General features: G+C 41.8%; 3 protein-coding genes across 3 annotated transcripts; 2 read left to right on the top strand and 1 right to left on the bottom strand.

Annotated features, from left to right (window-relative positions):
- Nucleotides 1-761: 761 nt before the first annotated feature.
- On the top strand, nt 762-11418 carry ints9 (integrator complex subunit 9). The gene is made up of 17 exons (XM_080790869.1): nt 762-846; nt 1452-1579; nt 1841-1901; nt 2293-2355; nt 2461-2600; nt 2696-2782; nt 3146-3266; nt 4381-4515; nt 4845-4956; nt 5043-5223; nt 5542-5602; nt 5864-6035; nt 7125-7249; nt 8351-8518; nt 9095-9193; nt 10466-10606; nt 11216-11418. Exons 1-17 carry the CDS (start codon nt 838-840, stop codon nt 11387-11389), a joined length of 1977 nt encoding a protein of 658 aa, XP_080646995.1. The 5' UTR covers nt 762-837; the 3' UTR covers nt 11390-11418.
- A 4938-nt stretch (nt 11419-16356) lies between these two features.
- On the bottom strand, nt 16357-18035 carry prkrip1 (PRKR interacting protein 1). The gene has a single exon (XM_080791164.1). The coding sequence runs from the start codon at nt 17531-17533 to the stop codon at nt 16973-16975; it is 561 nt and encodes a 186-aa protein (XP_080647290.1). The 5' UTR covers nt 17534-18035; the 3' UTR covers nt 16357-16972.
- A 194-nt stretch (nt 18036-18229) lies between these two features.
- On the top strand, nt 18230-22638 carry LOC308334429 (glutaredoxin-related protein 5, mitochondrial-like). Its single transcript, XM_080791165.1, has 2 exons — nt 18230-18713; nt 21056-22638. Exons 1-2 carry the CDS (start codon nt 18383-18385, stop codon nt 21226-21228), a joined length of 504 nt encoding a protein of 167 aa, XP_080647291.1. The 5' UTR covers nt 18230-18382; the 3' UTR covers nt 21229-22638.
- Nucleotides 22639-23154: the final 516 nt, after the last annotated feature.

The following is a 23154-nucleotide window of genomic DNA, read 5'->3' as shown; positions in this document are numbered from 1 at the left end:
GATTATATACATGTTATACAGGTGAGGTAAGCTTTTTGAAATGAATGGCACCAATATTTTGGAGTCGTTTTGGGACAATAAATATAGCAGCATAAGCATTTGTCCTCGAAACTTTAATTTAAATAGTATACAAAAGAAAACAGTGTAAAAGTATACTTTTACACTGTTTTATTTTGTATACAGTTTAAAGTAGTACCGAGTAAACCTGTGTACGTAAACAGAGCTACTATAGTAGCTCTGTTTACGTACACAGATACGTGTATCTTTGCAAATATGAAGCAAAGTAAACGATGCGAGATATGTGTGTGTGTGTGTGTGAGAGAGAGAGAGAGAGAGAGAGAGAGAGAGAGAGAGAGAGTGTGTGTGTGTGTGTGTGTGTGTGTGTGTGTGTGTGTGTGTGTCTGTGGCCAGTGAGTGTTGTGTAAACTGTAAACTACTGGTCTGATTGTATAACGTCCTGTGTCGAGTCTTGAGTGTCGTTACAACACATTGTAGTAATATGTAGTACAATCTGTTCATGATTGTTTACACACCACATCTTCATCTAGAGTTGACGTATGAATCAACGTCACTCGGACAAGTGACGTACATTGATAACAATCGTCAAATCTTTCTTTGTTTTATTTTTTTATCCCCGTATTTACTCTGGTTTATTGTCGCGTTATTAATATTATTACAACTGATCTTTTACGCCTCCGCCACGGTAGGGGGCAGTCTCGTTAATTGTCTATGATAACAGACACACACACACACACACACCACAACTAGGATGTGTGATGCTAAACCAAACCTAGCTAGCTTCAGTCTCATTCAGTTTTCTCAACTAATTATTTAAAAATGAAACTGGTGAGTAAGAAGGATGTTAGTGTTGTTGCAGTTTAATCTTCTACTACTACTACTACTGATGCTGCTAAATATAGCTCTGGTTATCTACTCATGCTAAGATATGAGTCAGTTTGTGTTAGCAAGTTAGCTAACAGTCTGGTGTAAAAAAAAAAAAAAAAGTCACTGCCATTGGAAAACAGATGACCGTGATGTTATGAAAATGCTTCATAATGTCAATGTTATGTCATTAAGAACCAACATCTGTGCTTTTGTGCGTGGTCTATGTAGTGCGCGCACACTTTGATTGATTGATTGAAATATGTATTAACAGTTTGCAGAATTACAGTACATTTCAAGCACAAACTCAATACAAATACTGTTAACCGTGAGTGGACGACTCAATTAAGCATTACACTTGTTTAAAAACATTTAGAGACGTACAAATAGACACTTCTATATAGTTAAAGAACAGAACAGGAATTCATCATAAAAGAAGCAAAAAGGGAAAAGAAACATACACCTGATGTTATTGTGTTATTTGTTTGTATGTACTGTACTGGACTGGTTAAATGTATATATGGTCAGTGCTCACTGTTATTTATTTCTGTCTTTAATTCTGTTTCTAGTACTGTCTGTCCGGTCATCCTACCCTGCCTTGCAATGTCCTCAAATTCAAGTCCACCACCATCATGCTGGACTGTGGATTGGATACCACCTCTGTACTCAACTTCCTGCCGCTGCCCCTGGTGCACAGGTGTGTGTGTGTGTGTGTGTGTGTGTGTGTGTGAGAGAGAGAGAAAATGAGTCTTCATTCAGTCTTTTGTGGTGTGGAACATTTGCCAACAACTATTTTCACCTCTTAGCTCAACACAAACTTTGTAGTGTGCAAAACATGAACAAAATATCATCGAAAGCAGAAAAGTCAGAGAAGGCTTTCAAAACAGACCAAAGTTCACTTTCTCTACGTTTGTGTTGTGGAGAAGTTGGCTATGTTTTAATTATTTTGTTTTCGCAGTCCAAGGCTCTCCAAGCTGCCTGGCTGGGTATCCAAGGACGGAACAATAAACCTGGAGAAGGTATGGAATCTCTTGTGGACTTTTTATATAATTATTACCGACCGCATTCATGCAGACTGATAAAATAGAGAAAAAATTGACTTATACAAAATATACATTTTACAAATAGAAACGGAATAACGGATAGACGGTCTCTTCTGTATAATGTTCAAACCCATTCAGGCCTGACGTTGAAATTTAAAAACATGTCTTCTAAATCATGACAATTTTCAGAAAGATTTGAGGCACATTTTAACGATAAAAAATGGGTTAAGAAAGCGTAATTGATTTGACTGATTTAGTTCAGTTCAGTTAGTCCACCAAACAAGTAATTTACAGGGAAGCATGCAGTACATGTATGTGATGCTATCATGCTATTACACAAGAGAATAATTTTCCATAACGTTTTCAGGAGCTGAAGGAGTGTGCAGGAAGAGTGTTTGTGGACTCCCAGCCAGAATTCTGTCTTCCTGAGGTACGGTACACGTAACTACACTAGGCCTGTCTTGTTGGTACACTGCATGCACATACAGTAGTTTAGGTGGATGACCGTGGCTGTCCTTCTCCTTCATGTATGCAGAAAGAGCTGCTGGATCTGTCTACCATTGATGTCATCCTGATCTCCAACTACCACTGCATGATGGCCCTGCCGTACATAACGGAGAACACAGGCTTCACTGGGACCGTGTACGCCACAGAGCCAACGCTGACATACGGCAGGTATGGATATGTTGACGTCTGCACACTGGCAATGCTGCAGAAAGGGGTTGCACCACTCAGTTCATACAGGTGTGATTTTTTTCCTTTCCTCTCAGACTACTGATGGAGGAGCTGGTCAACTTCATGGAGAGAGTACCTAAAGCTCAGTCTGCCACCTGCTGGAAGAACAAGGAAATACAGCGGTAAGCTTAACACTGAGACCAACAGAGATCTGACATGTGGGAAAAGCACAGTTACTACAGTGCTGTGATTCTGGGAAATATTTCAAGTCTTTCAAGACATTTGCTCAGTTCAACAAGTGTAATGACATTTTCATAGCTGCATGCATTGATCATTTGGACTTTTTTTTTGCCTTATATAGGATGTTAATTGTATGGATGTTATGCATTTCCCACGGGAGTTGAATTTCAAACTTTTAGTACATGTTATTAGACAACTTTAGAAACACATTGGTGAAGAAATTCACGATTTAGTTCCCAGATACCTGATAAAATGCCCTTACTACATTGTCAGTATAAATACATATATGTGTTTTATAACATTAGGATGCTCCCTGGATCACTGAAGGATGCTGTGGATGTATGGACATGGAAGCGATGTTACAGTATGCAAGAGGTCAACTCTGCCCTCAGCAAAGTGCAGCTTGTGGGATATTCACAGAAAGTGGTAAGAATTCTAGTTCTTCCATTTCTTTGTGTGGAATTCTTGGAAATATTTGAATAGGTCTCGGAAGCAGCAGGTTCTCTTGTTTTACACGATTGTTGTTATATTTACTAGGGATGCACCGAAAGGGAATTTCTTGGCCGAAACCGAATACCGATTAGGAAACAGTTGGCCGAATACCGAATATCCGAACTTTATGATTAATATTATACATCTTAGTTTTTTCCTACCATTGCTGTCATGGCCGTACCTTAAAGCTACCTGATTTATGGCAAAATAAATGGTTATGGCAAAACTTAACTTAAATAATAATCACTATTATGGGTCCATAAAACATTTATTCAGCCCTTTTGAATGCATTAATTGCATACACTATTCGATGATATATTTTCTGCCTATTAGGGCCGAAACCGAATAGGTAAAAAATGCATTTTTAGCCATTTTCTGCCGAACATTTTCTGAACATATTCGGTGCATCACTAGTTAAAATACCGTAGTATGTTTATACAGAGTAAGTAAAGAATAAATAATCTCTCAATCACCTGGTAATGACTGTGACACAGTCCTGTAGCTGAAAGGTCAGAAGGTCAGTCCTTGCAACCACAATGTTTCCAGCCAGACAGATCTAGTCCAGAATGCCACTTGAGCACTATATACTTTGTTGTACAACAAATAGCGAAAATAGTTGACCTACAAGCTTGTAGATGTTTGGAAAATGTGAAAGATTTAGAAAGCTTTTGCCTATAATGCCATGTTGAAAGTGGTTATCACTTAACATACCTACACCCGCACAGTATAATTGGTATGAAGTGTAACTGAATATTGCTGTTTTAGTATCCCCACTTAACCCATTAAGACCTGAGTTTGATTCTACAAATGTTATGTTATGGCAAAACTTAACTTAAATAATAATCACTGTTATGGATCAATAAAACATTTATTCTGCTCTTTTGAATGCATTAATTGCATACACTATTCAGTGATATATTTTCTGCCTATTTGGGCCGAAACCAAATAGGCCGAAAATGCATTTTTAGCCATTTTCTGCCGACTTTATTTTCTGCGGCCGAATATTCGGTGCATCACTAATATTTCCACTTGTTGCTGTCCTCCACAGGAACTGTTTGGAGCAGTCCAGGTCTCACCCCTTAGCTCTGGCTACTCATTGGGAAGCTCCAACTGGACCATCCAGTCGCATCATGAGAAAGTTGCTTATGTCTCCGGCTCCTCGCTCCTCACCACTCATCCACAGGTAGGTCAACAAACGGAACATTGGAAAATTAATATGCATCTTTGCACTAACATTAGTTGATTGAGTTTTATAGCGCAGAGGTGTTATTTTAGATTTCACGTTTAAATAGCCTAAAATTGTGCACAATACTCCTTGTTACATAAATCAATCAATCATTTTGCTAGTTTCTATTGATCACTCGCCAGAGCCTGACAGCTGGGATGCCATTCACTGTGAAGCTAGACCGATGTAATTAACTGTAGGCAGTTAATTGTGAAGCCATTCGACTAATGATGGTGTGGTTTCCAAAGCTTGTTTACCTAAATTGCCATCCTCCTGTTGTTTGGCAGCCTATGGACCAGAGCTCTCTGAAGAACAGTGATGTTCTGATTCTGACGGGCCTCACCCAGATGCCCACCGCCAACCCAGATGGCATGCTGGGAGAATTCTGCAATAACCTGGGTAGGCTTTGTCAGCCTGAAATGACCAATGACCACCTATCTGCATCACCATCAGCAATGGCCTCAATCTATTTGTTCTTCCCTTAGCGATGACGATCCGTGCAGGAGGCAACGTGCTGGTGCCATGCTACTCATCAGGGGTGATCTACGACTTGTTGGAGTGTTTGTACCAGTATATTGATAGCGCCAACCTGGGATCAACACCATTCTACTTCATCTCACCTGTTGCCAACAGCTCACTGGAATTCTCCCAGATCTTTGCTGAATGGTATTCTGTTCCTAACTCAAATTACGTTCACACTAGTCTGTTTTTATATGTTTTAAGAATATGCTGTTGGTGTCTTAGCATCAGATAGGATAAATACAATGTACATAACACATAGTGATTACAAAAAAGGAAAAAGGTAATGAAAGAAAATCTGTTCAAAGAGAATAGCGTGTTTGACCTGGCTTCATATGATTGTTGTTTGACATGCCATTGACTCTGATCTTGCACTTTATACATTGCTTGGGATTAAAATTAAAAGCCATGTGAGACAGCGACGTGTTCATTTACTAGATAATGAGGCTTTTATTATTCCACCAGGCTTTGCCACAACAAACAATCCAAGGTCTACCTTCCAGAGCCTCCCTTCCCTCATGCAGAGGTATGTCTAACTGTGAGAAATTGAAAGCCTTCCGGGACTCTATTCACCTGGCAACACAGTCATCACCACAATGTACTTCACAGTGTATTCCCTTTGACAAAATGATCCTTTAATGGCTGGAAGTCATAATGCATTCAACCATATTTTGTGTGAAAGTACATTTTGGGTTTAATGGAAGTTTTGGTTCCTCTGTTTGTTTGTTGTCATGTCAATCCATTTAATCATACTCGCTGGGCTTTCCCATGACTTTATTACTTTCAGCTCATCCAGACCAACAAGCTGAAGCATTACCCCAGCATTCACGGAGACTTCAGCAGTGAGTTCCGCCAGCCGTGTGTGGTGTTCACCGGCCACCCCTCTCTGCGCTTCGGAGACGTGGTCCACTTCATGGAACTGTGGGGAAAGTCCAGCCTCAACACCATCATCTTCACTGGTAAGTAGTAAAGTAACCACACCTGTTCTCCAGGCACCACTAGGGTTGTTTTCATAGGAAATACAGCGTATGTGCATATGATACTATAGAATACTTTATTCGCAGTTTAACAATGTCACCATTTAGAATATGCCAACGTGGATTATACACAAAAGCCGAAGCTTGTTTCCATTGACGTGGTCCACCATGGAACATCATGCAACAAACTGTAAAGACTGTATCATACTTGTGTGGATGGTTGCCTTTGGGGTCATAGTAAAAGGTCCATAGATTGTGTTTGTTTGTTTTGCTTTTGCTTATATTTACGTTTTACTGTTCTATATAATCATGACACAAACAACACAAAACCAAACATATTTGTGGGTGAAGGGTGAAGAAATTGCAATATAGTCTATGGACCCTAACACTTCTTTATAGTCTATGGACCCAATATAGTCTATGGACCCTAACACTTCTTTAATATAGTCTTTGGACCCTAACACTTATTTAATATAGTCTATGGACCCTAACACTTCTTTAATATAGTCTATGGACCCTAACACTTCTTTAATATAGTCTTTTTATTTTATTTTATAATATTTGTTTTATTTGGAAAGTGCAGTACAATACATATAGCATTTTTACATATGACACAAGAGCAATTCCCAAGATTTCTTCTTTCCCCCCCCCCCCCCCCCCCCACCCCTCTTCCCTCCCTCATCCCCCCTCCATGTGGCACCATCTCCAATGTCTCTGTATAGTCCTTTTTCTACATATGACATCGAGTCCACACTCAAACAGGGACAGACAAGGCAATATCACTTCAGGTTGTACATTTCAGGAGGACAAGAAATAAAAGAGTGGGCGGAAAAAGACTAAAGAAACAAAAAAAACAACAACGAAAGTATATACATTTATGCTGAGGGGGACAAAAACAATATAGCTTTGGTCTTCGACCACGAGAGGAGGAGAGGTGTCTTATACATTTTATACAATCATACAGCAGGCAATTCTTTAATATAGTCTATGGACCTTTCACTTTCACTTTTCACTTCTTTTGGTTTTGCAGCCTTGTTATCAAAGCTTGTTTGGTCTTTCTCTCTCCCTCAGAGCCAGACTTCTCCTACATCGATGCTCTGGCTCCCTACCAGCCATTGGCCATGAAGTGTGTCTACTGTCCCATCGACACACGGCTCAACTTCCACCAGGTGTCCAAGCTGCTCAAGGAGGTCCAGGTATCCTGCCCACATACAGTAGCTAGTCGATGCTCAGTAAAAAAAAAGAAGAAAAACACTCGTAGAGTGTTTTTCGTGCAAAACTAATGCTTGGAATGGGTTCAGAATCATGAAAACCCCCTAGTTTGATTTGTCACATGCTACTTAAAGCACAATGAAATTTACAATATTTTATATATTAACAACCAATTTATTATATTGGTTGTAATGGTACCCCAACTTTCAGCAGCTGTCTAAGATAGGGTGGCTGAATAGAAACCAATGTGGGATGTGTTCGTAGACACCTTTACAAACACATTGGTGAAGAAAATGTTTGGTAAGAAATGTATTCCCAAATGTTATTAATATCCCCTGACTATACCAAACGTGTCTGAATTGAATCACATGACGACACGGGGTCACAGTCACACACAAAGCTCATCGTTGGAGGGGTTAGCGCCCCTCAAAAAACGGCAAAGGTAGAAGCTGTACAGGCAGTGATCCACATTTCGTGCTTGTGGATCTGCTACTTTTTATACTCTTGTGTGACGCCGTCACACACGGTTAAAATATAGAGAGATGACGTTTCTGCCCGACAGCAGCGGACCGTATGCAAGTGGCCATTAACCATTTGTGACCAGATTTGACTGAGAGACTGCCATCGTGCAAATTACAGCTTTTCACCAGAGGAGAAAAACCCTTTTTTTCAAAATGAGTTAATAGCACAGGCAGACTCGTCACATACTAGAGCATGTCTGAAATAAGTGTCAGAGCTGAAATGTAAATATGAAATAAATGCCCAAACATGTAGCTAGGTGTAATGTTAGAGACCACAGAAGTGAACCTTTCAAGCCTGTTTTCTCAACTCGCTGTTTTCTCTATAAGCCATATCTCCAAAACTGGTGGGCCAAACTGAACAACCAATATGTCAATTTGAAGCTATGATTCCCTGCTTTCATATGACATAAAAAAACAAAAAAGTCCAATGGCAGTCCCTCAGTCAAATTTAGTCACATTTGTAGATCCCGGGTTCGCCTCCAGGAAGACTAGGTAATGACATTATTATTATTATTAGTATAAATGATGATTAATGAGGATCCTGGTCCCCGGGGACCCCCGCAGCCTCTCCATGTGGTGTGTCCAGAGCAGTACACCCAGCCTCCTCCATCCCAGTCCCACCGCTCGGACCTCATGCTGGAGCTGCAGCCTCCTCCCATGGCCTACAGACGCTGCTCCGTGCTCAGCCTGCCCTTCAGGCGGCGCTACGAACGCATCCACCTGCTGCCAGAGGTGAGTACACTACCCTACTAACTGCAGTGGTTCTCATAAACGGTTTCATGTCAAGGAAGGACCCCCAAATTGATATATTTACCCCCATCTGAAAGGATTTTTTGTGCCAGGGGACCCCCAGAAGAGATGTTTTGTACAAAGTATTCAATGTTTTTCCAAAAGTTTCTAAAATATGTACAAGCTTCGTGCCAAGTTGCCAACGTATAAATAGATACAATTATTGTGATTAATAATAATAATTAATTAATAATTTTATTATTTAGCTCCTTATTATTATGATTAGGCCCCTACGAGGCCCCCGGATCCTACTTTGAGAACCACTGTCCTCTAATGTAATAAGTGAAACCGTGTGGTTGAATCGGGTTGGTCGGTTGGACGTCACAAAAATAATTTGTGTAGCAAAATGCCTTAATGTTCTACTATTCATTCACTTATTCTGGTATATGTATTGTATACGGTGCACTTGTGGTCTTTGTAAGTATATATATGACATATTCAAATGTTTACCAAATGACAGGTGGAACTATGTTGAAATTCTAAATGTCTTCGTCTTCATCTGTCTTTTATTGTCTGTAGCTGGCCAGGTCCTTAGTGCCCTCCGAGATCAAATCTGGTGTCTCCGTAGCAACTGTGTCTGCTGTGCTGCATTCTAAGGACAACAAGCACACACTACAGGTAGGGGGTGTGTGTGTGTGTGTGTGTGTGTGTGTGTGTGTGTGTGTGTGTGTGTGTACACTGTGTACTAAATAGAAAGTGCCCTAAATTAAAAAGAAAGAGCACAAGCACATTTTCAAAACAAAGCAATACTGCCTCATCAAAGTTGGTGCTGTGGCTTTATATATTCTCAAGTACTTGCATGATAGGGGGAGAGGTGGTGGAGTTAGCTGTTTTAGCAGACAGTTTGAGGGTCCAAAGGAGTTAAGAGGTTTTTTCCAAAGCGTTTTTTTACCACTTTCCATTGATTCAATATTTTCGAAAAACACAGACATAAATGGTGTTAAATAGCACTGATTTATACAAAATAAATCCCCAAAAAATTGAGTTACGGTATGTATGAGGTTTCCTCCCGACAGCAAGGAGTTTTAGGTCACATTCTCACCTAATACTTCGGTAGACTCAATGCGTATGGGCGGAGAATTTGGGATTCTTGCATATTTAATTTGCTGCGGTTTGCCTTCACACTGTCTTTCGCAGCAATTGGAAACGCAGCAGGGGGGACCTTTATCAATGTGTTCCATTCATAAACTAGCCTACAGTTAAATCTATGGTGATAAGATTACACTCATACGTGCATGTGTCGTGCCGTCTGGGACCCCTCTCTCTCTCTTTCTCTCTCTCTCTCTCTACGCACGCAGCCGCCACACACTGTTCTTTTGCGCATGGAGGCACAGCACTGAGCGCACTGATATAACTCCCCAGTCCCCACACAGTGACGGCAGTAGCACTCCATGTTTACGGCACGCACAGACAGACAGAATATTCTGTAGGCTATAATAGGCTACACTGCAGTGTTTTTATGTGTTTTCTTAAGCAATTGATTAATGTACACGTCCTCATTTCGATCAGGGCTTCAGTCTCCTCATTCGACCACGTCTATCCACGGTAACGGGACATCTTTGCGCTGCGTAAAATATGCCTTCTCCGTCTCCAACTGTGTTCAGCTCCTCACCCGCCACATTGTTTGCTTCATTTCCTTTATGTACTGCGGATTGCATTCACAGCTGCACCGAATCGTAGTCAAGTGTGATTGGAAGCGAAGCGAAACCCCCGTTTTTGCTCGGAGTAAAATGCGGTTCTTTGATACGCATTAGGATTCGAATGAGCCTTTACACCTGCCAAACAAAGTGCACTTTCTGAAAATGCGCAGCAGGATTCGTTTTAATCGCAGCAAAGCTCTCTGGTGTGAATGTGACCTTACACCTGCCAATGTCTCCTCACTGTTTCCAGTCGGTGCCCAGTGCCCCCCCAGCCCCGCCCCCCAGTAAGAAGAGGAAGCGTGTGGTGGAGGAGCCCCCAGAGGTGTTGGCCCCCAAACCCCTCCTCAGCGGCGCCGTGCCCCTGGAAGCTTTCCTGGCCACGCTGCACAAGGTGGGAGACATTTACAAACATGAGATCTGATTTTACATTTCACCGTGATATCAAGGGTCTGATCAAGAGTTAATTTGCTACGCGTCTGCACGTTGCTAAGCTACTCCTATTATTCAATTATTTTATCAAATCGGAGTGCCGATGACCAAGTGGTTAACATTATATAGGCTCTGATGCAAGTCTGACGGCAAGTTCCAGGTTTGATGCCTGGAGCCTGGTGTTCCCTTGCTGTGTGTCACTTCCCTGATTTCTCTCCCCGGTTTCCTGTCAATATCCACTGTCTGAATTTAAAAATCACACCTGTGTGAAGTGAGGGGCGCTCTTATCATACATCATAATACCAACAAATCTGGGCATAGGAGGGGCGTTAAGGCTCATACATAGTCTGGATTTTCGGTGGTGAGGTGACCACCGAACTACAACATGACGTCACGTGCCGCGGTGAAGAGAAAACCACCGCCACTGCTCCAGCCCTTCTCTCTGTTTTTACTCACCACCGTTCAACGTTATTTCGCAGTGGTCGTGGTGGTCAGCTCACCAGACTATGAATAGGCCTTAACGCCCCTCAAAAAAAAGTCTCTGTATCTCCTTCCCTTCCTCTGCCTGCAGAACGGCATCACCGAGGTGAAGGTGGAGGAGACGGCGGACGGACACATCCTCCACCTGCAGGCGGAGGACACGCTGATCCAGCTGGAGGAGGACGGCACGCACATCGTGTGCGACAACGAGGCGCTGCGCACCGTCATGAGAGACCTGGTCATCCGCTTCCTGCATCAACTCTGAGGCGCTGCGCACCGTCATGAGAGACCTGGTCATCCGCTTCCTGCATCAACTCTGACCTCCCTGAATCCTGCTTGGCCTGTGGGGGTCCTCTCTAAACACAGCAGTCGGTCCCAAACGGTGGGTCAGTTCAGGACCCATTTGTGGGTCGCGGACACATTTTTATGGATCTTTCGTTTTTATTTTCAAAGAACTTTCCCCAACAAAGCAACATTTTTCATCAATTAAAAACTTTTTTTTTTCATTCATTTCACGAAGAAATCAAAGAAAAAAAAACCCATAAAAATCCATAAATTAGGAAACTAATGTTTAAGAAGTAGTGAAAATTGGCGCATCACAGCGCATCCATGCCGCATTGTGAGCTTGTAGATCTGTTATTTTCACGGTCCCGGGGAGACATCAAATTTCACTTTTGGGTCACGGGCTACAAACGGTGGTCGGTCAGGACCCATTTATTTTTGTGGGTCGCGAGTAAATGTAGCTTTATTCTTAGTTTCCTACATTAGTACTTCAAATATATTCCCATCACACCATGGTGTAGCCCGCCAAAAATAACTGAGTTTCAAGTGAAAAAGGTGACAGGTTTTCTGCTTCTTTGGACTGTGTGCAGATGGTCGGTGCTGAAATGCAGAGCGGAACAGGATGCAGATGTTTGAACTGATCACTGGACTTTAAAAGTTACATTCTGAAGGGAGTGTTTGCTCTTTTTTGTGTATGTCATGTTAACAGTAGCGTTGCTCTTGTAAAGTGTCATCATTGTATTTTGTAAATATATATTTTGTATCAAAAACAGAGAGACCTGTTTTTATTCATGCCTTACTTTAACACATACATTAAATTAAATTGTATAGGAGTAAGGCTTACTCCTACACCATTTAATTTAATGCATGTGTTAAAATAGTTTTGCTTCAGTGAATAATTTTCAGAAAGGGAGACCCTTTCTCTTTCTACCACATGGCCGTTTCCCTTCCTTCTCCATCTCCCTGTGTGTCCACCTGTGTTGCAGACTACCTGGTGCCCGTACTGTGTGTGTGGTCTTCTGCCCGCTGTGTCTGTTCTGCATCATCGCGTGCGTCTGGTGGACGCGCAAGAGGCGAAAAGAGCGCGAGAGGCTGACTCAGGCCGCGGCAGACGATACCGTCAATAACCAGTGGGAGCCGCTGCGGCTGGTGGCCGGCCGACCACAGCCGCAGTCGCTCAAAGAAAGCAACAGGGAGGCTCAGCAGGAGCGCAAAAAGCTAGTGGGTTCCTCCTATCGAACATGTGATGGAGGGGAGGAGGACGAGGAGGAGGAGGCGGGGCGGAGGCTGGCAAGCGCACGGTTTGTAAGTACTCTAAGGGCCGATTCATACTCGTATTTTAGAGCCGAATAAAAGTCGGTTCGGCTCTGTAGTGCCTACAATGTGACGTCATTTGAGGTTTGGGGGGGCGGGTACCGTCCTAAAGTCGGCTCTTCGGTGCTACTGAAAATCTCTGACGAGCCGAAATAATTTCGGCACTACAGCGCCGAAACAGCGGTAAAATAGGAGTATGAATCGGCCCTAAGGCTGCGGGCAGTCCAACAGAGGAGCCTTGATCTGCACCTCGCAGAGCTCCGGCTCACCCCTCAAAGCCCCCCACCGGACCCCCGTGTTCAGCCCCAAATACAACCACTGGAATAATGTCAACGCAAGCTTGGCCGGTCCAGACCACAGAGATCAGCTTGTATAAAAATAAAAGGACTCGCAAGATGCAGCGAGCAAGGAAGCCACAAGTCTCTTGACTTATAAGAGATCGAGAGAGGGAAAAAAAGGCTGAGTTTGAATAAGCCATTTTCAGTTTTTCATATTTTAAGTTCCTTCGAAATCTAGTAGAAAATCATAGGAAATCGTCAGTTACTTTATGGGTTGAGTGCTAGTGATCATAAACAGGTCTGGTCTGTGTTTGTTCAGGAGGGAAGGAGAAGGACCACGAACTGTTGCCAGCCCAAGCATCATTTGAGGCTAAAACACGGTGTGAAGAAGTGCACTTTTTCCAATATTGCACAATGGCACAAAACTGGTCTTTTTTTCTTTACTTTTCAGTTCAAAGGACAGCCAATTGTACAGTGTAAGCAGTAGAACATGCACATGTTTGTAGTAAAGCACTTTGATCTCTAGTCGTGCAACATAATACACCAATAACATCAACATACAGGAGGATAGGCTCCTTAAACCCAGACGGTGCAACTGATGGCAATACTGGCTAATTTCCAAATGATCATGCAGAATCCCTGAGCATTTGGGTCTATAATTGTGGCCCTGTTCAACCATGCAGTATCCCTGAGCATTTGGGTCTATAATTGTGCCATGCAGTATCCCTGAGAATTTGGGTCTATAATTGTGCCATGCAGTATCCCTGAGAATTTGGGTCTATAATTGTGGCCCTGTTCAACCATGCAGTGTCCCTGAGCATTTGGGTCTATAATTGTGGCCCTGTTCAACCATGCAGTGTCCCTGAGCATTTGGGTCTATAATTGTTCAACCCTCCAACAGACAGAAACCTGAGACTTGCTGTGTAAATACCTTTACTAAGTGTACTATTCTGACCAGTTAAACTTTTATTGCATCTCTTTGGAAAACAATGAAAGTTTATGGGTGTCACTGTTTTATTCTACGGATAAATTTGGCAGGATTTGTTGCTCTGTTTTCCTGGCAATTTTAAACCAGAAAATTGAGTTACAAACCGCTAGGATATAATTAGAGGCCGGGCGGATCTACTGCCGGACCCTCGATCTTGTAGTTGCCATTCTGCGTCTGCCAGGAAAGGTGCTTTTCATGAAGAAAAAAAAACACATTGCACAAACTTCCTCAACTGTCACTGTAGGCGAATAGTGCTGATGGTGGCCCTATACAAAAAAGATTACCAAGGCGGGGTAAAAAAAACAACGTTTCGGCCTCTGTGGCCTTCGTCAGGTATATTCAAAACGATGTACAGACTAGACTTATTCTTCTTTTTTCAGGCTGTTTCTTTTTTGTTCGAGCACCCGTTGAATTAACCCATTTTGGACTGAGTTAGATTAAAAAAAGGCTTCTAAATCCTAACCCTATGTTTCTATGTCAGTGGTGCTCAACCTTTTTCATGTCAAGGACCCCCAGAATTATCTCTATTGGGCCACGGACCCCCATCTCAAAATATATAGTTCCAGGGACCCCCCCAGAAGCAAATATTTTAGTTAAAAATGTTCGCTCTGAAATATATATTCAATGATTTGTGCCACATTTTTCAAAAATAGCAGACCTACAAGCTCATAGTGCGCCAGCTTGTAGATCTGCTATTTTTCAATAGCTAAAGTATAACGTAATGCGTAAAACACCAACAGGGGTTCCCGCCCAAAACGGATTAACACCTCCTGTGCACCTCCTGTACAACAACCATCAAAAGGTTTTTAAAACGATTCATAATAAACCGTGTCGTATGTGATACCACTTTGCAACCAAAATGTCGCCCCAACCTGAGCAGAAATAATTCAGATACTTTGAGCTGTGAGGAATTATGTCCCATTAAGTCCATCACACTGTTTTTCTCCCAAATCTGTAAAACGAATTAAATCCATCTCCTCCCACATTGTTTTCTCAATTGACACCAAACTCACTACACTGACTACATAATCACACGGCCTCTACAAATGTTCCAGGCAGAGTTTGCAATGGTCAAAAACCGTAGCCCATCATATAGGATAGGGCATCAAAAGGTTTGACTGGAAACGGTAATCACTTCTCAATTCACTATTGCACTTGCAAACGCTCTTGTTTATCTATAAATACGTGTGTGTGACTCTAATACTGTACAGAATGTTGAGCACCGTCTGACCAAATTGTGTATTTATTTTGTATTAGATTTAGTACACAGTGTATATTCTTAGAACTTAGTCTTAACTGAATGACATAGTGTAAATCCTCTTACTAAGTAGCTCAAGAAGTTCATGAATAATTCCCATGAAATTATGGTTGTGCGATTCAGTCCTGTTTCTTGCTAATGTTTTCATTGTGCTTTCTGGGTTAGAGACGCATGGCCTAAAGTTGTAATGATAATTTTCATCCAGAACGTTCTGCTGAAGGACCCTCCTGTATATGCAGGAGGTTCAGCTAGACCCTCCTGTATATTCCTCCTCCTTTCTGCTTTTTCCTCCTCTAAATACCTGGCCGTGCAGCTTCTATTAGTTGTTTACTGCACCAGGATGACTGAAAACGGTGATGGGTATACCTGTATTTTAAACATTGAAATTGGCATAACTCACTCACTGCCATCTACAACCAATAACAAAATGGGTGTCCTGTTTGACGTAGTGATAAAACCATCATCTACCACAGGCCAAGGATTCAGATATAATAAATATAATTCAAAAGGATTGTGGTAAGACTTGGTAATAACATTGGATCCTTCAAGTGCAACACAAATGATTAAACATAGCTTAATTTGACATCTTCATTTTGTATATACTTGGTCTACTGAATGGATTTTAGTTGGCAAATTCAAGGCTGCTTTGCAAGGAAATTCCTACATAGGAAATTAGGAATGTGACAGTTGAGTTGACAGTGTTTGGCAGGAAGAGCTTACCCTGGTCCAAACAAATATCTCACTGCCAGGTATTACTTTGCCTGCTTAAAGAAAGGCCGATGGCTATGGAATGAGACCATTGCCTCCGTGGAAAGCAGGGATCTCTTTGTCACAGATAACTTGTTCAAAGAACATCGCACGTAAACCTCCTGTGCCTCCAGAAGTTACGCCTTTTCATTCCTTGAGTTTCTCTTTGCAACCTTGTTGGGCCACAAGCAAATCATATTGGCACTGGGCAGTTTCACAAGGTTGCAATAAACACTGACAGCGTTGAGGATTCTGGATTGGCAGGCCTATATAAAATATGCCGACATAATATGCATTCATAATCTTATTTGACAGTCCTAATAAAACAAGAGGGAATTTAGCAATTTGAAAGGAATAAACTTAAGGAGTTTTCTGTGCATTTTATTAAAAATATTTGATTACAAAAATTATAACAGTAAATTTACCTGGGCAAATTCGTTTTAGCCAACCCCTTAACAGATTCAAATACACCTGGAGAATACTGTAGTCTGTAAATTTCAAAGGAAAGAACAATCCAGAAAAACGCCCCCTGCCACCTCCCCCCTCTGACATAATGGACTATGGTCACACAATGTTTTAAATCTATAGCCTACCATCTAAGTTCTATGGACTGTTATAGTTTCTTTGCACTGGATTGATGTCACTAAAATAATTTCGTTCATTATTGTTAATGTTAATAAATATGCAAATAAATCCATCCATCAAGACATAACAAACATGTGATTGTTACATTAAGCACGTCATTGATTTCAGTGCCTATCAAATATAGTCCAAAGACTTTTCCCAATTTCCCCACCATCTTTGCTGAATGAGTCCTTAAGGTCATGTCTTTCTGAGCACAGAGCTCAGTTTTGCTTGTAAATAAAAACGTTCACAATCCCTGCATCAGCCGACTCTCAACGCTGAAAGCAAAACCATCCTTTCAAGGTTCACAGAAACACATTTATCAGTATCACACTGTGTGAACAGCCAGCTAGTCGGTCACTTCTTCCCCATGATGAAGCTAGGAGCCTCAGCATCATCCTCCCTTTCCTCCTCCTCCTCCTCGTCTTCACTGCTGGACGTCTCTTTCTCTGGGTTCTCTTCGTCTTGCTTGGCTTTCTTTGCCACCAGCTTCTTCTGCTTGAGTTTATCCCTCTTCTTCCTCCGCTTCGCCGTCCTCTCGTCCGCCGCCATTTTATTCGCGTCCACCTTGTCGAGATAATCCACGTCCTTTTTCTGCTTCTCTGACATCTTGTCCAAGAAGTCCTGCCTCTGGTACTCTCTCCGCCGCAGGTGCCGATAGACGTGGAACTCTCCGCTGCCAGCGCCGGCGCTGGAGCCCATCACGTCCCGGACGAACTCCGGAGGGGCCCGCGGGTTCCAGTCTTTGGGTCGGTCCGGGATGGGAGCGGGTTTATCGGGGTTACGCATTAATCTCTCCAGTTTCAGACGTTGCTCCTCTGCTGGGGTTTTGGCAATGATCAAAGGCTGGGACTCTTTCCCCCCTGGTTTTCCTCCAGCGTTCCCATTTTTCCCATTTTTCTCACTGGGCGCCGCCATGATGTTTCAAAACAACCTCCTTCTTCTTCTGCTGCTTTGTTTCTGATTCTAATCTGCAGTCTGCACCGGTGTTACATAAATAAAAGCCGACTTCCGATTAGTGAGCTTCAAAGTAAGGCGCACTATGCCTATTATTTATTTATTTCAAAGAACGAAACGCAACATAGATGTGGCATAATAAATATAAAACAGTTTTCACATCCTACTAATTTACTTGTTTCAAACCAGTGTAAAAATATTTAATACCGTAAAGATTTGTGCATTTAAAAGCGTTCGTGATTCTGCAACGTTATCCTGGCATCCTGCAACACTCGGATATAACTTAGCATCAAACTATTGATAGAGGGGTTTTTTTTTATATTTATTTCACCAATCATTTTGTAATGAAAATTATGAAATTAAATTATTATCCGGTTTGTGTAACCACCGTCATGATTGACGCGTCGATCCGCCAATGAGAGGGGGACTTGCGTTCCCTAAATTGGGCGTTCTTAACCTTGCGTCAGCAGGGCTTTCCACAGGTACTGCGGAATGTTTCCATTCCGAATGAACCAGTGTGTTCCGGCCTAAGGCCCGCCTACTGTATCCGGTCATTTGCACGTGTACTTGCCGCACCGTTTCCGTATCCGCTCTTACACCCAGACCAGCTCAGCAACTTGCTAGGCGTCTTGGATCCACAGCATGAGCCTACTACTACTCGTTCTACGGTTCTAGTCGCTTCCATCTGGCTTGTGTGTGTGTTGTCATCGATCGTGTGAGTTACACTAGTTTACAAGTTTAAACCAACCCGCACCTCCATCTCTCTACATTTATTTAGATCAGATCCACGGAAGAAGAAGAGTCAAGACCATGAACAGCATACTGAGGTCAGCCGCAAGGTGTTTGCGGGCCGGCGGCGCGGCGGCCGTGCGTCTGCCCGCCGCCGGGCAACAACACAGGCAGACCGACGGAGGGCACGTCTTGTCCCTGGCCTCGGCCCGGCTCCTGTGCGCCGCAACGGGGGACCTCCAGAAGGACCTTGGGGACATGGTGAAGAAGGACAAGGTGGTGGTGTTCATGAAGGGGACGAGGGCGCAGCCCATGTGTGGCTTCAGCAACGCCGTGGTCCAGATCCTCAGGATGCACGGAGTGGACGATTACTCTGCGTACAATGTGTTGGAGGACCAGGATCTCAGACAAGGTCAGTCAGTCTAACCTCGGTTTTAAAACGTGACAGCAACAATAATACATTTAAACTTGGTCGTACGGCGGTGTCGCTTGCAGACAAGGACACTTGACAGTTGAACTTGACACCGTCGTACGATGGGCGATGGCGTGCTAAATAGCCCCAATGTTGAAGTTAAACTTAATGCTTAAACCCTGCTAGTGTCTCTCCCTAATTTATGATCATAGTAGGCATTTATACAATAATGAGCTAGTTAGTTTTCTACATCTAAGAAACTTTTAACTGGCTCATTTAGCACAAATCAACAATCCATAAATGTATAATGAGTGACTGAGTTACGGATTGTATGAATACTACTAGTAGTAAGACAGGTCTTTTTTTTTACGGTCCGATAATGTCTGGCTTGAGGCTTCCCAAACATTTATCAGCCTTGTGCAGCAGGACCAACAGCAGGGTGTGGTACTTTAGTTTAAGGCTTTAAGCCAAACGTTATACTTCTACGTGATACTTCTTATACTTCTACATGATACTTCTACATGGCATGATATCCAGCTCATTTATTGTATTATTTATTGTATTTGACCATGTTAGTAGTGAGCCTTGCCCTTTAGGAACAAGAAACTGGTTTCAGATTGCATCACACGTCTGAACATTAGAATTATGTCACTTGGAGGAAGTCTCATCCTGTAGCAGTAGGAAGTGGAACATAATACTCATAAGTGCAGAGTTCTTGAATGTGAAAGATTTAATGAGTAATATAAAACAAACAGTATCAAGTATCAAGACATGTGTTTTTCCATAGCTCTAATGCAATGGCATTAGAGCTATGGACCAGAGCTAACTGTACAGTAACTTTGAGACCTAAAGTTTAGGCCAGGCAAAGCATTGTGGGCAACAGTTTAGATTCAAACAGACACTGTAATATCACAATTTAAGCATCACACTACCAATGTTACAGTGCATCATTGTCATTTTGGAATTCTTGGTAGCCTGTGTAAGCTGTACGAGGAACTGAGTGGAATATGTTCCTCAAGCACAGAAATAGAACAGATTTTAAGAAATGAGAAATATCTGGGTACATCTTTGATAATGATCACATCGAATGTAATCAGTACATATAATGTAATCAGTGTTTTATGAACATTAATGACATACACAAATATGGCTTTTTCAGCATAGAATCTGCAAATAGTTACCAGATGACAATCTGAGCTACTACTTAGCTAACACCTGAGATTTAGATCCCTGGTTCCCCGCATGGGAAATTAAACATTGGCTACGTTTACATGGACAGTTAAATCCCCTTTTCATTCAGAATAAAAGTTAAATCCTATTAAAAGTTGTCATGTAAACACCTACAAAAACTTAAATCGGAATGAAAATGGCCAATCTGATTTAAACTTAGATCTGATGTAGCTGACCGGTTTATTCCATTTTTAAATCCTATTGAAACAATTGTGGACTCATGTAAACACTCATTCGGATTTAAGTTAATTCTGGTCTTTCTGTGCATATATATTATGCTCTTGTTTTGCGATTAATTATAAGAAACTAGACATGTTTAATTTCACATCTCTGAGAGCAACCTCTCATAGGCTACAGGATACATCAAATATAAAGTAATATGGCATAAAAGTGTTTTATTATTATTATTTTGTTTTACCTGAAATGTAGTGGAGTAGAAGAACAAAGTATTGGAAATTGGAAATACTCAAGTAAAGTAGAAATACCTAATTTTTACTTTAATAGAGTACTACAGTAAATGTACTTATTTACTTTCCACCACTGGACGTAAACATATCTGCCCCACCCCGCCCCCTATCCAATCAGAAGCCTTCCCAGCCCCAAACCTGATGTGGAATGAAATAATGGGATTTAAAAGTATTGTCCATGTAAACACTCATTCGGAATGACCATTTCCCATGTAAACACGCAGCAAAAAACAAAGCAAAGATCATTAGTTACACAAAAAAGGGCGTTTGTCGACTTTGTCCTCCCTTTTTTGTTTAATGATCTTTGCCATGCCTTAACTTGGTTACAATAAAGACTTTTCACCTCACTGGAACAGAGTGCCTTGGATCCTCTTCTTTATTTTCATAAAAAAAAAATTGTTTTTCTTTGTAAACAAAAAATGCACAAAATAACTGGAATATACAACGAAAGGCGCTTACCGCGCTACGAGCTTGTAGATCTACTATTTTTGAAAAATCATAAATATTTATTTCAGAAATAAAATAGGTTAACTATTATAATTTAACTATTATAACTATCTCAAATAATTGGAATTGGGTGAATATGTGATCATTGTGACTACAGGCCTAAAGTCTGAACTTTGTCAACATTTCTACCTGCTGCAGGCGTCAAGGAGTTTTCCAACTGGCCGACGATTCCTCAGGTGTACTTCAATGGAGAGTTTGTGGGAGGCTGTGATATCCTGTTGCAAATGCACCAAAACGGAGATCTGGTCGATGAGCTACGGAAACTGGGCATCAACTCTGCACTGACGGACGCAGAGAAAGAGGCAAAGTAGACGGCCAGAGACCACCAACCAAAACAAGGCAGAGACTAAATGAAAAAGTAAATTTCACCACAGCTGGACAAAGACAAAAATCCTTTCCTTATACCCCAACAAACACGCGGCACACATGCACGCAGAGAAAGGCGTGACAAGAGTGCATATGGTCAAGTAGTACCCACATTAACAGAGACGGATTTGGAGCTTTTTACCAATGTTCCCAATCGATTACACTTATCCACTCCCTTCCAGATCTTCACATACAAAAGTGCCTAAGAGATGAGGATTTGAGATTTGTTAACACTAGATGTGGTGGCTTTGTCTCTGGCTTACAACACATCCCCCATTAACTAGGTATCCACCAGCAACTAGAGGGGGGGTGGGGGATACAAGTGAGTGATCAAGGGTCAATCAGTTCCAAACATGGGATGTAAAAGCACTATTATCCTTTGAACATCCCTTAAAGTCCTAGCCAGTAAAGGGGATGCATTTAGTAATGCCTTCCTCTTCCTGATCTCAATAACTGACCCAAACAGTGATGGTACTGTTCACTTGCTTATTTATTTATTTTTGTATCTCAAGCCATGCCCGGCCCTAAGATGAAACCATCATCCTCAGGTGAGACCTGGATGTGTAGTATAACACACCCTCACGTACACTGCCTGTATCTCTGCTCGGAAGGATGAATCAAACCTACCGTCACACAGAACTAAGGGTATAAGCCAGTACAAATAGGTAACTTTCTCCCCATAATATGGCTTGAAGAGTTGGTGCAAGTTGACCATTCATATGGTGGAAATGGGTACATGTCAAGGACAGTGTGGCGGACCATGTTTTGTAAAGGCACAAGTTTACCTTTTGATCACACCCAATTGTGACAGATGCACATTATCAACATATTGGATGGTCAATATTAAAGTAACCTTTTTAAAATAAGTGTGGAGAGAATGTCTGGAAAATTAGATTTGGCAGAGTTGTAATGTTTGCTCTATAATGTGTCTGGCTGCTTGGGAATACATTTTCAACTGCTACACGTGCTTCCTCTCATGTAGTGTTGTCTACTCACTGTTAACCCGCTGAAACGCAACAATACACTTCTTTATTACCTCCTCTCTGTTTCCTGAGGATCACTGACACAGTATGTATATGGATATAGGCATCAGAGTACGCTTACGTTTGCTGTGTCTGACTAGGTCTGCGGTATTTGGCAAGACAAGGGAGGTTATATTATTTTGTGACTGAGCCTAAGATACTCCCTGATCACTATCAATCTTGTTTTCTTCTGCATAACTCGTCTAAACAATACCAATGTAGTACACTGTAAGATATTGTACATTGAAAGGATATTGTTTAAAATGTATTTTAGATGCATGTAAACTGTTTAGCAATAAAATATTTTGTGGCAAAGCAGCCAGAGATTTAGAAGTTTGCAGTGTGAAATCTGACATTGTCTTTTTTGTATGTGATATAGGCCTAAACAACCAATGCAAATCTACACATTTATAATCACAAACATTTCTATTTAGAGGTAAGAAGCATTACACTTGTCTGGTTTGTTGGCACGCTCAAGTGACAAGTCTACACGCTGAAGTGTAATCTGCTTCAAACTGCACCCTGGGCAAGACCTACGCTGAAAAGACTATCAGCGGAAGTTGCGGGATTTTAGCGGAAGAATTGCCCAAGGAAATGACGTTGATGCTTTACAAATCAGTTTACATTCTCTGCAAATGAAACGAGTGTTGCGATTAGTCGGGAAAATATTGTATCCGGGGGAAATACATTTGACGGATGTTCCGGAGGATACATCCGCCGATAGCTTCTCTGCCATACGTTGTGACCAGGCTTTTCTTTTCGCAGATAAGTAAGCCTGGGACCGAAGCTATTCAAACTGTTGATACTACATCACTGCCTTCTTCATTTCTCATTGGACAAAATAACGTC

Source organism: Protomyctophum bolini (genome assembly GCF_963924005.1).
Source record: "Protomyctophum bolini genome assembly, chromosome: 19".
Taxonomy (NCBI): Eukaryota; Metazoa; Chordata; class Actinopteri; order Myctophiformes; family Myctophidae; genus Protomyctophum; species Protomyctophum bolini.
Note: the sequence above shows the minus strand (reverse complement) of the source record. Positions and strands in the feature narration are given on the sequence as shown.